The sequence below is a fragment of the Trematomus bernacchii genome, unplaced genomic scaffold, assembly GCF_902827165.1.
Source record: "Trematomus bernacchii unplaced genomic scaffold, fTreBer1.1, whole genome shotgun sequence".
In the NCBI taxonomy this organism is placed as follows: domain Eukaryota; kingdom Metazoa; phylum Chordata; class Actinopteri; order Perciformes; family Nototheniidae; genus Trematomus; species Trematomus bernacchii.
This window is the reverse complement of record NW_022988043.1, coordinates 20885417-20900772: the sequence shown is the minus strand read 5'-3', so window position 1 is coordinate 20900772 and position 15356 is coordinate 20885417. Positions and strand designations below refer to the sequence as shown.

At 43.8% G+C, this 15356-nt stretch overlaps 1 protein-coding gene across 1 annotated transcript in view; it reads left to right on the top strand.

The window, feature by feature from the left end:
• Window positions 1–12396, top strand: part of adamtsl2 (ADAMTS-like 2) — a 51161-nt gene extending 38765 nt beyond the window's left edge. The window contains exons 12-18 of the mRNA XM_034118396.1: window positions 4610–4736; window positions 4841–5054; window positions 5899–6054; window positions 6994–7164; window positions 7903–8079; window positions 8164–8308; window positions 12088–12396. Of these exons, the coding sequence (XP_033974287.1) occupies window positions 4610–4736; window positions 4841–5054; window positions 5899–6054; window positions 6994–7164; window positions 7903–8079; window positions 8164–8308; window positions 12088–12215 (1118 nt within the window). The 3' untranslated portion in view covers window positions 12216–12396. The remainder of the gene's footprint in view (window positions 1–4609; window positions 4737–4840; window positions 5055–5898; window positions 6055–6993; window positions 7165–7902; window positions 8080–8163; window positions 8309–12087) is intronic.
• Window positions 12397–15356: the final 2960 nt, after the last annotated feature.

Genomic DNA, 15356 nt, shown 5'->3' with positions numbered 1-15356 from the left:
GGTGGAGAGACCCGATGAGACGCTTCCTCCCTCCGCCAGTCAGCTGCGTTTTGGCGGAGCTCCCCACCCGGCGGTTCTCTGCTGCTGCTGAGACTGCCGTGGCCGGGCAGCCCCCCCCCGTGAGTGCCGGTACGCTGGCCCCACGGGGCTGGTTGAAGAAGCGGAGGGTGCTACCGGCACGGGACTTTCGTACCGGCGTCTCTCCCTCCGTCTCACCGTTGCACTGCGCTCCGCCGCCCGCGGAGGATGCTGCGACACCTGGGGAGAAGCTAGCGGCAACATGCGGCTAAGCTGCAGCCTCTCTTCCTCCAGACGGCTGAAACGCTGGGTGACCGAGGCTATAGACCCAAAGAGCCCTTCCGTGGAAACGGGGGCTCCAAGGAGATCTGCTCGGTCCTTTTTGGCCAGCGCGGTGAGTCCCAGCCACACATGACGAGACGCCACTGTGGCTAAGGACATCACTCGCCCGGCTGCGGTGGCCACTCCATGGATCAGATTATTCATCTGACCTATGCAGCGGTCCGGATAATCATCCCCGTCCTGAGACGGGAGAGCGGGGGCGTCTGCTCGAGGAGTAATCAAGGAGACGCCCAACACACCCAGATTATTCGCCGCAGCCGCCATCTGTGAACCGAGCCTGAATATTTTATCCAAATATTCTAAGGCTTCCCGGTCCCGCGGCAGCGGGGGCAGAGGTTTCTTCCCCTCCGCCCAACCCGCTGATCGTGGCAACAGATGGGCCGCCAGGCTCTCGTCGAGGGGGGGCACGCCAGCACACACCGTGTCTGATCGGCCCTGCACCCTGATAATGCCCGACATGGATGCTATGGCGGCCTTCGTCCTCAATGGACGCCGCCATGTCGCCTCCACACACTGCCAGATGTCTGGCAACGGGGGCGAGACGAAAGCCGGCTGCGCCGGAAGCACCGGGCCATAAAACCCCTGCCTAAGGCGGCTTACAGGCCTCGGTGGCAGCGGTGGGGGGAGCGGTAAGCCTACACGCTCCGCTGCCTGGGTCATCACCGCTGGGAAGTCCAGTCGCGCAGACCTGAGTGCTGGGCCCTCCTGGCTGTCGGACCCGGGGGTGTCGGACAAGGAGATGTCGTCATCCTCCGTGAAGTCGACCACGCGGTCCCTCGGAAGGACGAACTCAAACGGCACGTCCTTCAGGTCGTCCATTTCCACCACCTCGAGGTCCACATCCTCTTCCTCTCCGTGCACCTGCGGGCCAAACTTCCTCGAGAAGTACTCCGCACGATGCCGGCGGTTCAGCATCGGGATCGAGCAGCAGGAAACACAGGCCGGTGTCTGGCCTGCTCCCTGCTCAGCGTGATCCTGTCCCAGGCACTGAAAACATTGGCGATGCGGGTCTGCTCCCGCAATCAGTCCAGGGCACGACGGGCAACTGCGATGCTCCAGGAGTGGCTCCATTTTCAACAATATCTCTCTCTACTTCCTTTCTCCCACTTGTACGTCTCGGACTCAGTGCTAGGTTACCACCTCCGCTCGCTGAAGAGTAAAGGATAGTGGTCAGGAGGCGAGGCCTCCTTTTATACGGAAGTGAGATGCGCACGCATTCAGGTAAGCCCGCCCCGGGGCCGGCTACGTCTATAGAAATCTCAGTAGGTGAATGCTTGCATGATAAGGTAGTACCCATAGAGTCCAGTAGAGGGCGGAGCCTGTGAGAGATATAACTATTCCAAAGTAACAGTAAAATAAAAATGACCCCAACTATACAATAATACACAATCCAACTGATAAGATACAGTAAGGGCTGTGATATCCAGCACTTTTTTTTAAAGGATAATCAAAAAGATTATCACATGACGTTTACTAGGGCTGTACCCGAATATCCGAATATTCGGTCGTTGGCCTTTCAATTTCGTTATTCGGATGTTCTTTTAATTTTTTTAATCGTTATAGACTTAGGTTGCATTCACACCAGCCTTGTATAGTCCGGTTGAATTGAACCCTGGTGCGTTTACCCGCTTGGTGCGGTTTGTTTGGTTCGGTGTGAACACAGTCCGAGACCTCTGAAGTGAACTATACAATAGTGTTGCTCGAAGAGCCGGCTCTTTTAAGTGAACAACGGGAGCCGGCTCACGCCCGCGAACAAGCCGCCTTTTTTGTTAAAGGGCCCATGTCATGGCCATTTCCACTTTTTCGGCTCGCTCTCGGAACATCAGTCTTATAATGGCGTCGGTACAGCCGTATATTTTATACGCTAACTAACCGAACTGTACCTACAACTGTTGTTATAGAAGAGTGTGACGGCCCCAGGGCCTTTGTGCAGGTGTGTTGCAGGTCTTACGATGGGGTGGAGCTGAAGAGGCTAATCAGCGCGATCACGGACACCTGGCCGGAGCCGAGTTGCTATTAAGCCCAGCTGCCCGGAGTGACACGGCGGCCCCTGTCTCTCTCCAAAGCGGCTGCAGAAGAACGAACTCGGCGATCCTCTCCCCTCGACCACCTATCTCTGCATTTACCACAATAAATGTGCCGTGGTTTTGTAAACTCGTGTATGTCTCCTTGTCTTTCCGTTGTGGCCTACGAGCCGGTCATAACAAAGAGTAAGTTATTTTTACCTGTAATAAACTACTACTGTTTGATGAGAAATCAAATCATGGTTTGCTATATATGAATGATATGTTATAGGAGCAAATAATTCAGGGAAGAAAGGATAGGCCTACTAAGTATTTCCATTAAACTTTATTTTTAGAAATGTACAAAATGAACATAAATATACATATATACACGGTATATCATCAATTCCTCCCCGTTGTCGGCATCTTGCCTATCGCAGCCGGGGCTTTTTAGGACGAGGCATCAGTGTGGTAGTCCCGTCATGTATTGTCCGGCAGGATCTGGCTGGACGAAATCAAATGCAAATCACAAAATATTAGAGAAACTTAGTTGTTTTAGATTCGTTAGTAGTAGTTGTGGTAGGAGTGTGGATCTATCTAATCCATCTATCTAATGAACACAGTAAGCTTGCCAGCTAATATGCTAACCTAGCTTTGTTTACTTTGGTAGCTAACACGATATGAACGCTAGCTCGGAGGAACGGCAACTATAATGTAGTGTAATAAAACTACTATGAACAAAAGCTAGTGGTTCATATTAGGCTAGCAATAACGTGTTTATAATTGCAATCTTATACGGGTAGTCTGCTACGTTCGGTCATTCATTATAACTGGCATGAATACATTGTTTTGCGCTAGCATGTATAGCTAGCCCCGTTAGCTATACATGCAGTATGTACATGTACTGTCACAATGTACGGTAAATCACCCGGAGTATACTGTATGAGTATTCCGTGTGTGTGACTGCAGACATTCTCCTGCCATGACAAACATGTAAGGCCATCTGCTGACATTGTAGTTGATATATTTAAACGCTAGCAACGTCGTTAGCCCAGTAAGCTGGGCTTGTTTAGTGTAATAAAACCACTATGAACAAAAGCTAGTGATTCATATTAGGTTAGCAAGAACGTGTTTACAATTGCAATCTTATACGGGTAGTCTGCTACATTCATTGTAGCTGGCATAACAAAAAAAAATTCCCGAGCAAACCCATGTCTAGCTCCGTTGGTTAGTTCGGTAGCATACACGCTACGCCAGCTATAATGTAATTACGTTTCGCGACTGACCGTACGGCAAATCACCCGGAGTATACTGTCTATGAGTATTTCGTGTGTGAATGCAGACATTCTCTTGCTATGAGATACATGTATGCAAGGCCATCTGCTGATATTAGAGTTGATATATGGAAACGCTAGCAACTTAGTTAGCACAGTTAGCACTGTGTCAATGGCTTAGCAGTCCGACACAGTTTACACATTTAAACAGTCTTGTTTGATAAATACACAAATAACAATGCAAACTTACAGGTTGTATACCCGAATCTTCCCCTGCTCCAAACAGTCCAAACAAACTAGGAATAGCATCGTCCTTCAGTTTCAAATGCTGTGCATATCCGGCCTCAAACTGGGCAATGTTTTGGAAGCTTTCGTCTGTGAAATGCCGCGCACACAGTAACGTTCTTCGAACCTCTGAAGGAACAGTGTTAAAAAGAAATTTCAACCACTGACTTCGTCGTGGTTCTTCCGTCGGTAGGACAAACAGCTCAGATTTCTCCTCACATTTCAGGAAACAGGTCCTTGGCATTGGCATGACTGGATCGATTGTGAACTGAACCAGAGCTTCCAACAGTAAATGTTAGGCTGGCAGAGGGTGTGACCATAGCTCTTCCGTATTGGTCCATTTTGTTCCGGGTACCGCATGACATCATGCGGTACCCGGAAGAATCAAATGGACAGTGACGTATCTCCAACGAGGCGTTTTGGGGAGGTATTTTCTGTGTTAGAGTTTTACTCGCTACAGGGTGTACTTTGAGGGTTTTGACTCTGCACACCGTTTACATGCATAAAAACCTTCATAACACACAAGGGGACGGGTAATAACCGGAAAAGCATGACATGGGAGCTTTAAGTTTATTGACAGGCTCGCTGCATATTATCCTTTACAGTACATGAACATCACATGTAGAATTTAGTTTTCTTGTGATTAAAATGTGCTATACAAATCATTTTCTTTTGCTCACAATCCAGGAGTGTCAACATCCTTCGTCACATGTATCCGCTATGATGGCATTGAGGTGCACGACATGTACTGTGACGCTTTGACTAAACCGGAGCCGGTCCACGACTTCTGTATTGGGAGGGAATGTCCGCCCAGGTGCAATGAAACATTTTATTGTGCCAGATATATTTCTTGCAATCATACAATCTGAATGTAACTGTACAGAGCCTTGATGAGATAGGATGAATGTGGTGTTTCAGATGGGAGGCGAGCAGCTGGAGCGAGTGCTCGAGGACTTGCGGGGAGGGTTTCCAGTTTCGCCAGGTTCGCTGTTGGAAGATGCTCTCGCCGGGCCTGGACAGCTCGGTCTACAGCGACCTCTGCACCATGGCCGACCTGGAGAGACCTGTAGAGAGACGGCCCTGCAAGAGCCCCGCCTGTGGGCCACAGTGGGAGGTGGCCGAGTGGACAGAGGTACCAGATAAGACTGTAATGATTCCCCTGCTGCGATAGCGCTTGAAATATGAGGAGAACATTAACAAAGAGGTGTTTGTGTGGTGCAGGAATGAGTCCTAAAACCCGGATATAGTTAGCATTTTACAGTTTTCTGACAATATTTTCTTTTTTTAAATGTGTTTTTGGTTGGATCCGTTCATTTTCCACGTATTGTTCTACATAAAATACCACAGTACCCCAAATGTGCATTCTCGAAGCTTCTATATGCCTTTTAAAACAGCGGTTGCACACGCGTGACTGTTATGAGATTACTAAATGTCATCACGCCAAACATTAGCCACATTTGGCTTAGCGATGGTTACGTGAAGTCATGCAACCATCATGTAGCATTTTACATCTGGAGTTTGTATTTACTCTTCAAAAATTATAAAATTGGAGTAAATATGTGCAGATTATCCTGCTGAACAACCGTAAGCATGATTAACGTATTTTTGCCAACTTTTCATTGAATTTAACATACTTGTTTTAAACGCGGTTAATACAAGATTAATTAAAAAAGATAAGAAGGATTTATTTACAAAATGAATTTATAAAAATAAGATACATTTAGTCAGAATCCTTTTCTTCAGTGAACTGTTCTATTATTTGCTTTTTCAGCCCTTTTAACAACATTTCTGATAATTATTTATCAAAAATATTTTTGTGTTAATATTCTGTGAAAGCACCAATAGTTAACCCCACAATATCGTGCCAGTATGGATATTGAAATATTTGGTAAAATAAAATAGATATTTGACTTTCTTGCCCAGACAGAAGTAATAACTTAGAAACATGTGTGTCTGTGTACCCCTTCTTGTTCTAGTGCCTTGCTAAATGTGGCCGCAAAGCTCAGGTGACCCGTGATGTCCGCTGCTCTGATGAGACCCGACCATGTGACCTGATGACCAAACCACCAAACATCAAAAACTGTACCGGGCCGCCCTGCGAGCGCCACTGGACCATGTCAGAGTGGGGGCCTGTGAGTGTCTTACTCTGCATCTACACAGATATACTGTCTGACAAGATATACAGCTCTGGAAAAAATGAAGAGACCGATGCAAAAATGTGACAAATAAAGGATTTATGATTATGATTCTAATGCAATTTTATCTTATTTTTACCAGAGCTGGATGTGTGTTTTGCCTTTTACCACCATGCTGCTGATCTGCTTGCTGCTGTCAATATAATATTTACCAGCCAGGACTTGTTTTCACCTTGTGTCATCATGGCTTTTATATGTCTGTCTGTGGACACATTCTTTCACCAGACAATTGTATTATGTACACCTGTGCCATTCACAGAACCAATCAGAAAAAAAGCACATTAAACTACATTCCGGATATTCCATCTGACTCCTAGCGGAAGCAATTAGCTCTTCCATTCCCAGTCAGTGATCTTGCGTTGCCTCTGAGGAGAGGAGGGAGCCAAGGCTTATATCTCCTTTTCTCTATAAATCTGGACCCAACTCTCGCTCTTCGTCTCTTCGGTTTACCCTGCATCCTCTGTGTCCTTCAGATTTCAGTGGGGATAGTCTTTGTTCCGACTGCTATTCCTGCTTTAGCGCGATTAGCTTTTCCCTGGTGTAAACAAGACAGTGTGTCATACCTCTGTTCAATTCATAGAACATGAGATCTTTTTAGATACTTTACTTACAATAAATAAGTGTTAACATGACTTTATCTGATGTGACATGGCCACATGCAGTTGATTCTCTCCTCTGATGTGGTGTGATGCCATTTATCTTCATGCAATGCCACATTTGTATTAAATATGATGTGAGGTGATGTGACTTAATGTGACAAGCAGCGTTTGACCCCGAGCTTTATTAAAAGACATGGCTCAGGAAGGCCATGATGGCAGCAGGAATGTATTCTCTGGATAATGAATCATCTAGTTTGACCCCTGACACTCGTTGCAGTGCTCGGGGTCGTGTGGCCAGGGGAAGACGGTGCGTCACGTGTACTGTAAGGCTCCGGAGGGTCGCGTGGTTCCTGAGAACCAGTGCTCTGCGGAGGACAAGCCGCTGGCCATCCATCCCTGTGGGGAGAGAGACTGTGCTCCACACTGGCTGAGCCAAGACTGGGAGAGGGTGAGACACACAGTCACAACTTCTGTTTATTATTAGACCTGAAACTGTGAATTATTTCTCATAACAACATTGGAATTATGTAATCGAACTGGCATTTTAAAGGTCACCTATTATGCAAAATCCACTTTTTCATGTATTTTATACATAAACATGTGTCCCCTCTGTGTAAAGAGATTCTGAAAGTTTCAGGAACAAAGATTCACTCACTTTTTGTCCTGATCCATTTATATAAAAACCTGTCTGAAAATGAGCTGATCAGACTTTGGCCACTTTATGATGTCATAACGATTTTTTGGATTGTGTAACCATTAGCCAATCACCAACCAAGGTAACCCCCCCCCCCCCCCCACCTTATCACCTGAATCTCCTCCTAGAGCACCATTGTATTCTTTTTAATCAAATATCTCTCAGAGGGGCGTGGGGAGTGGCTCCTTATTTTCATCTAAAGTAACAGACAGAGAATCAGCACTTTTGAAACAGGGCTGAAACAGAGGGGTTTATGGGATGCTACAATTATCTGTTTGGTATTTCGTGCCAAACACTTCAGAGACATGTTTTGTATATATCTGAGACCTATAATATATTGATGAAGAACAGTATAATAGGGGACCTTTAAGGGTTAAGATTCTCGAAAGGAATAATGATTTGGTAGTTATGTGTTAAAAGTGAGGCACAATGGTTGACCTCTTTCAAAAGAAGTCAGTTTGAAGTCAGATATGGATAACCTTTTGTCTGTAGTGTAACACAACCTGCGGTCGTGGCGTGAAGCGAAGACTTGTCCTGTGCGTCGGCATCAGTGGTGGAAAGTTCCAGACCTTTGATGATGAGGCGTGTGGGGGAAGCGAGAAGCCCGAAGAGGAAAACACCTGCTTTGAGAGGCCGTGCTTCAAATGGTACACCACCCCCTGGTCTGAGGTGAGGTCTGCACCCACACACACCACCTCTGATATGAAGGGTTTATCATCGGTGTATAACGGCTGTGTTCCTGTGTGTCCTCAGTGCACTAAGACATGTGGTGTGGGTGTGAGGATGAGGGACGTCAAGTGTTACCAGGGCAGGGAGCTGGTCCGCGGCTGTGACCCCCTCACCAAACCTGTGGCCAAACAGACCTGCACTCTGCAGCCCTGCCCCACTGAGCCCCCAGGTAACACTTCAGGGAACCCAACCTACCTTTTCATCTAAACCTTAAAAAAACAAGGGCCTACGGAAAGCTCCAAGGTTTGATCTGGCGGCCCACATGCGGAATCCGCTGACCAGCACGCAGCTCTGAGTCCAACTAGCGGAACTTTAAAGGGGACCTATCATGCAAAATGCACTTGTTGATGTCTTTTATACATAAATATACCGTCCTGGTTGAATGCACTTATTGTAAGTCGCTTTGGATAAAAGCGTCTGCCAAATGATTTGTAATGTAATGTAATGTAATCTAATGTAATGTAATAAATATGTGTCCCCAGCAGGGTGGGATTTTCACGGCGGCCATGACGGCCATGGCCCCACAAATAATTGTACGTCCTACGGCCACGATGGCCTTTGGGCCCCTCACACTGTTAAAATCTCGAAGTTGCTTTAAAAGCGTCAGAACAGTGGTTTCTGAACTGCATTATGCTGCGTTCACAACGGACGCGATGCGAATATTCGCATTGCTCTAACCGCTGGAGTTTCACCGCGGCTGTCAGCTGTGTTTACTCCTGTCATTCAAACAGGACGTGCTGGAGTGGGGGCGGGGTTTATATCCATGTAAATACTGTGGTGGAAACCAACTACGACAAAATTAACCTATTTTACCGTGATTTAATTGTAATACACGTTTCAAAATGATGCCGAAGTAACAACATACTGATAACGGTTAGTAAAAACCATGAATGAATGCTTTGACAAGTGTTTTCTGAATGGAGATCGGATCGATCAGGCTAAACTAACGTTGTAGCTGCTCCGTCCACACTCACAAAAACGTCCTAAAGACAGAATTAAAGCAGCGACTGTATTCGCCATGACACAGACAGTCTGTGGTTTGTACATGTTTAACTTTTGTCCAGTTCCTGAACAGATATGAGCAGCTGTGAGTAGTTGATTAAAGAGACTCTCGTACACACACACACACACACACACACACACACACACACACACACACACACACACACTCACTCACTCACTCACTCACTCACTCACTCACTCACTCACTCACTCACTCACTCACTCACTCACTCACACACACACACTTTTGCATTTCAAAGTATTGCTTGTTCATACAGTTGAATGTTGCAGCTTCACTGTGCACTGCTGAATGATGTATGTGCAGAGTTTGACCCTTGAAGGCTGTTTCTTCTGCTCTGAAATTGAATATATTTGTTACATATTAATAGAATTTTTGATTTTTTTATTTGATTTCGGATTTGTGAATGGGAGAAATAGTAGATGGAAAACATACCAAACACTAATTATTCAAAGTAAAGTATTTCATTTTATATACGGTAATACTAAGGAGGCATAGGCCTATATGATGATATAATGTTTGACATTATTGATATTAAAAAAGTGATTTGTTTTCCATGTCATTCGTGTGTTTTTCTTATCAGAAAGTGAAGTTATTTATTTGTAAGCTCCAAATCCTTATTTTTCACTCAATGGCCTTTGTGCCCTGGCATGTGGCCTTTCCGCCCTGAAAAAATGTGTGACAGCAAAGGCCAAATGGCCTTGTCCCTAAAATGACGAAAATTCAAGCCTGGTCCCCGGTGTGTCAGGGATCTCACAAAGTGTCAGAAAACAAAACCCTCTCTCTTTTCCTCCTTACCCAAATCTCTAAAAACGGGGGGTACAACGGAGCTGATCCAGATTTGCGTCCGATATGACGTGGACCCACGGCAAAGTTGCTATCAGAAACAATGCCTGACGTGTTTTGGATGTAATATGGTCTTTGTTTACATTAGCAAGCATCGCTAACACTCAGAGCTAACCTGTACTGGAGAGGGTACATGTGTAAAAAAGCAGGAAATAAAAAAAGGAACTCACCTTGTAAAGAGAAAAAGCATTTGAGCTCCATACTGTTTCAGAAATAATCCTTGATGTGGTTTGGAACATGATATGGCGTTTAATCACGGCATAATTTAACTATCTGCCGGTAGAATTCTGAGCAGGCACAAGCTCCCCCTTTTAGGGATGTCTAAAATGCATGATCTGTTTGGTATTTTGAGCAAAACACATCATAGACATGTTTTATATATTTTTATATATCTGAGACCCATAATATATGCCTAAAAATAGCATAACAGGAGACCTTTAAGGCACTGTCCACCCCTCTTTCCCCCCCATTTAAACACTGTACTGTATCTCTAAATAAAGGCACTCCCTGGCCCAAATAATATATTTAAAAACCCAGTATGTGCAATTCACAAGTTTCCAGCAAGTTGCCCTGGAAGTATATCCCTCGCAGTGAGCTAGACAAGCTATCCAGGAAGCTAATTCCTGTGTATATTTTTATCAAGTCAATATATTAGGTCAAATTAAAGTTTATTTGGGAAGCTTAAGCAGGCTTGTGCTACTTTCAGTCATGTTTTCCCAAATCTTTACAGTGGCATGACACATACATGCTAAATTGAGACCATATCTGGTTCGTAATAGAGGCTAAATATGCATGTGTTTGTGTGACAAAAAAACCTGCCCAATCAAAACCAGCCCAAATTGGTCCAGTGGTGCATTAATAAGTCCCAAAACCCGGAATAAACGTAGCATTTCATGACTTCCTGTTCCCTTGTCTTGAAGTCAATGTTTTTTGAACGTGTTTGTTGGTAGAAGTCTGAAATAAGGTCTGTAGTTAACAGAAGCTGATGAGATTTGCACTTTTTGTTCTTCCAGATAAAATACGTCAGTAGCTACTGTGTCATAAATAGCGCGGTTGCTAATAAGTGACTAAATGAAAGGAAATGATGTACTTTGTTTATAGCCTAAAATGTGCCTTTTACCTCTGGTGATTGCAGTTAGCCTTCACAATCACAAAGTGGTGTCAATATGTGGAGATTATCCTGCTGAACAAAACATGTAAGTATAAACTTGGTTGTTACAAAGCTTATTTTCTTCAATATACCAAATTGCAATGGAGAAATCCCATTGATTTTACTTCCGGGTCCGGTCCAAAAATGCGTCATCACTGCTAAACTCTATTGAGTGAGTTTGCCTCTTGGCACCTTATCACGTACAATGTGTTGGAGTGCTAGCTAATAGAAGCGAGTGTTACATAGTGATATCACTATGTTACGGGAGTAAACAAAGGACCACTATGGAGGCGTTTCAGCGAGGGGGGGAGTGTGTGGGAGAGAAACTCCCTCTGGAGGGAACAGGGATTTAAGCCTTTGCAGACCATTTACATGCACAACATCCTATATAACACACCACAGGGAAGGGAAAACCCCCAAAAGCAAAATAGGGCACCTTTAAAGGTCCCCTATTATACTGTTTTTCATCAATATATTATAGGTCTCAGATATATACAAAACATGCCTCTGAAGTGTTTGGCTCGAAATACCAAACAGATCATTGCAGCATAATAATCCCCTCTGTTTCAGCCCTGTTTCAAAAGTGCTGATTCTCTGTCTGTTACTTTAGATGAAAATAAGGAGCCACTCCCCACGCCCCTCTGAGAGATATTTGGTTAAAAAGAACACAACGGTGCTCTAGGAGGAGATTCAGGTGATAAGGTGGGGGGGGGTTACCTTGGTTGGTGATTGGCTAATGGTTACACGAGCCAAAAAATTGTTATGACATCATAAAGTGCCCAAAATCTGAGCTAATCTTTTTTCCTGAAACTTTCAGAATCTCTTTACACAGAGGGGAAATATGTTTATGTATACAATAAATGATAAAGGGGATTTTGCATAATAGATGACCTTTAAATGTAACAGCTGACATGTGTGAACTGTTTTCCAGATGAAAGCTGCCAGGATCGTCCCTCCACCAACTGCCTGCTGGCGCTGAAGGTCAACCTGTGCAGCCACTGGTACTACAGCAAGGCCTGCTGCCACTCCTGCCGGGCCCTACGACCTCCAACCTCCTAGTCCAGGACACCACCACCTTGCTCCAACCCCACTCCAAATCCAGCACAAGGAATGGAATGGAAACAATTGTAAGGACACTTCAGTTACTGTGGACAATGAGAAAAAGCTGGAAGTCCAGATATTCTGCAAAAATGTATTTAAAATCCCCGTTATTATGAACTCAAAGAACAGACAGTTAATGTTGATCATCAGAATGCTTATTATCATTATACTGTATTTTAAACAAGATGTTTTTATCAGCTGCTATTTCCCAAACCTCCATAATCAGATAGCAGTCAGCTTCCGTTGTGCTCGTCGCTGCAAGGTGAAGATCTATTAAATTATTTCCAAACTTCATATACTGCATGGCTAGAATATTTAATGCAGATACTGTTTATGGAATATTATTTAATTGTGTTTCAGTTTGGTGTCTGGCATGTAAAAAGTTTATATTTCCATTCCACCCTCTGCCCGCTTGGCGCTGTGCCGGGAAGCCTGCAGGATATGCATATTTATTAGTCATAGCACATTTTCATTTATCATGACAATCCCGATGTCAGCCAGTGGTTACTCATCGGGTCAACGGATGCCAGTTCTGGTCTGTGTGTGTGACAGAGGAGAGGTTATACAAACACAGAAAATTCCTGACACTTGAAGTATGGTTGAAATGTATTCAGACGTGTACATGTATGTCTCATTTTTAACTATTGTGTACTGTGTTTATATATAACTGATACATCTTTGTACAAAGAGTATGGACTGTTAATAATAAACTGAAAACCTAATGGTAGCGACTTGTATTTCAATTAAAGGACAGTTTGAATAAACATACTTGTATATGTTGGGGAATAATTTGATTAGGTATTCAACCTTTGACACAGTTCATAATTTTCTCTTCTCACTGTCTCCTTTCCCATGGCATAGTTCTACGGCCTTGGGTATTGCTGCTATCTCTCTTAACCTGTTAAGCCCGAGAGACCCCGGTACCAGGGCACTGCCGCAACATCTTGCAGGAAACAGTGTCTGAGGGCATGTTCATTTAATAAACTATGAATGTTTTATATCCATGTAACGGGAAGAAACTCATCTAACTGATCATTTTTTTTTTTTTTTCAAAAGAAAACCCACAATGCTAACACTGAGCCTCTGAATTAGCAACGAGCGAAAAATGCTAACAGATTAATACACCGAAAATCACTCACAAAACCTTATTATTTATATTTTCTGCACATCCATGACATCGTTTCACATCGTGAGGTGACACAGGATCGATGGGTACCCTCATTATCACTGAATTATACGAATTTGCGACGTTATAAACAAAAACAGACATCAAAACAGGTGACGCTAGGTAGCTAAAAATGCTAACATTTTTATCTTGGCTCTGTAGTCTCTCCAAAGTGGTCTTCAATGGCATTAAAACGATGAAAACGCTGCTGAAGTTAATCCATAGGTTAATCCAATGTGTCTGTGTCCCTTTGAAATGATTTCTGATAATCCATGAGCAAACAGACAGATAATCCATGCTTTTACATTTCTAGATGTCAGAGCTAGACTGTAGCTTCACTCTAATGCAAAATTACATGTGCAAAGCCCGCACTTTTTTCTTTCACAATGAGTGTGTGTGGGGGACTCCCCCTTCGATTCTATTGGCTCTAACGGTCAGAAAGAGGTGTCAACCACCAAATCGACCAATGGGTTCCAGAGATATGAAAAAAAAAACAATTTCCACCCAAATCACCTCAGAGGTGGAGTGTTTTTGGCTAAATCTCTCTAAAAAGGTCAAATGTCACTTGTTTTGCATCAATCTTGATACAGGGTACTTATTATATGTTGTACTTTGGATTTTAGTCTACCTTACCAAGGGTAGTTTTCACTATAAGTAAAAAAGAATTTTTGGACGGCCACTATAATTTACAGTTTCTTACTATGTAAAATCTGAATTTTCTTTAAAATAAAAACATCTATATTGATTCTGACTTTTCTACATCCAACTCACAGGTTTATCATTACTTTGAGAAAAAAGATTATTAATTTAACCCTTTTAGAAGGGAAGGTATGGTCATTTGTTCTGGGAATGTCATTTTCGAGCCTGAGACCTGAAAAACAGGCTCAGGGTCTCAGGTTAAGGAGGGGCAGCTTGGGCGCATTGTTGTTGCCAGTCTATGACAAAGCACAAGCCGCCATGAGGTAGTTTACTGTTCAGGGACGTAGGTTCCCTGGCGCACATTCTTTTCTATGGACGAGAGCTCTAGTTAGATTCAGGGTCCATAATTGTTTAGTCTCACTGACAAAGAATGTTGATTATTACACTCCGAACTAGTTAAGACATCGAGCTGCAGAAGAGTTCTTCAGAATTGGTTTGGCAACCGCTGTGTCAACTCGTGACACACCTGTCTTGTCAATTCTCCGGCCGTAACTCCAAATAAACCACCAGTGTTTGCCATCAAAACTCCAGCTCTCCTCGTGCCTCTCTGAGTCCTGTTTCCAATTGCTTCAGAAGTTTCCCCCACAGTATCTTTGTCGTTTTTATTTGAATTTGATGATGGTTTACGGACTTTGCACTTTGCATGATTCTTTTAGCAAATAAAGTAAAAACACAAAACAAGGTCTTTAGATGGTCTTGATGAAATGAAGATGATGGGACTAAATCTGTAGAAGTTTTATATATATATATATATATATGTATATATATATACATACAGTGCCATAATTCTTTCATGCTAAATTAATCTCTGTTGCTTGGATATCACTAGATCCTGTTACAGCGTAATATAAAAGTACATAACAATTTATGTGTAAATTAGCATAATTACTAGCTAGCCGCTAGCTGCTAACTGCTGCGGCCACCTCGTTAATATCAAAATCCATCATATAACAATCCAGTACCATGCTGTCATGAACGTGCGGTGCTGTTACGTGTACAAATTGACGTGCTTAATGTGAACGAGCCTTTTGGGGGGCGTGGTTAAAGTTGCGCATGCTCTATGAGCGCACATACGGGTACTTCTCAGGCATGACGGGTGACGTTTCGCTCTCTCAAAAGTTGGGCCATTTTATCTTCATGCGCCAATGAGCAGCTCTCATAGGAATGAATGAGGCCCCGCCTCCCACGCTGTATCCAGTTCTTATTATACATCCATGGCCTACCACTGTTACAGC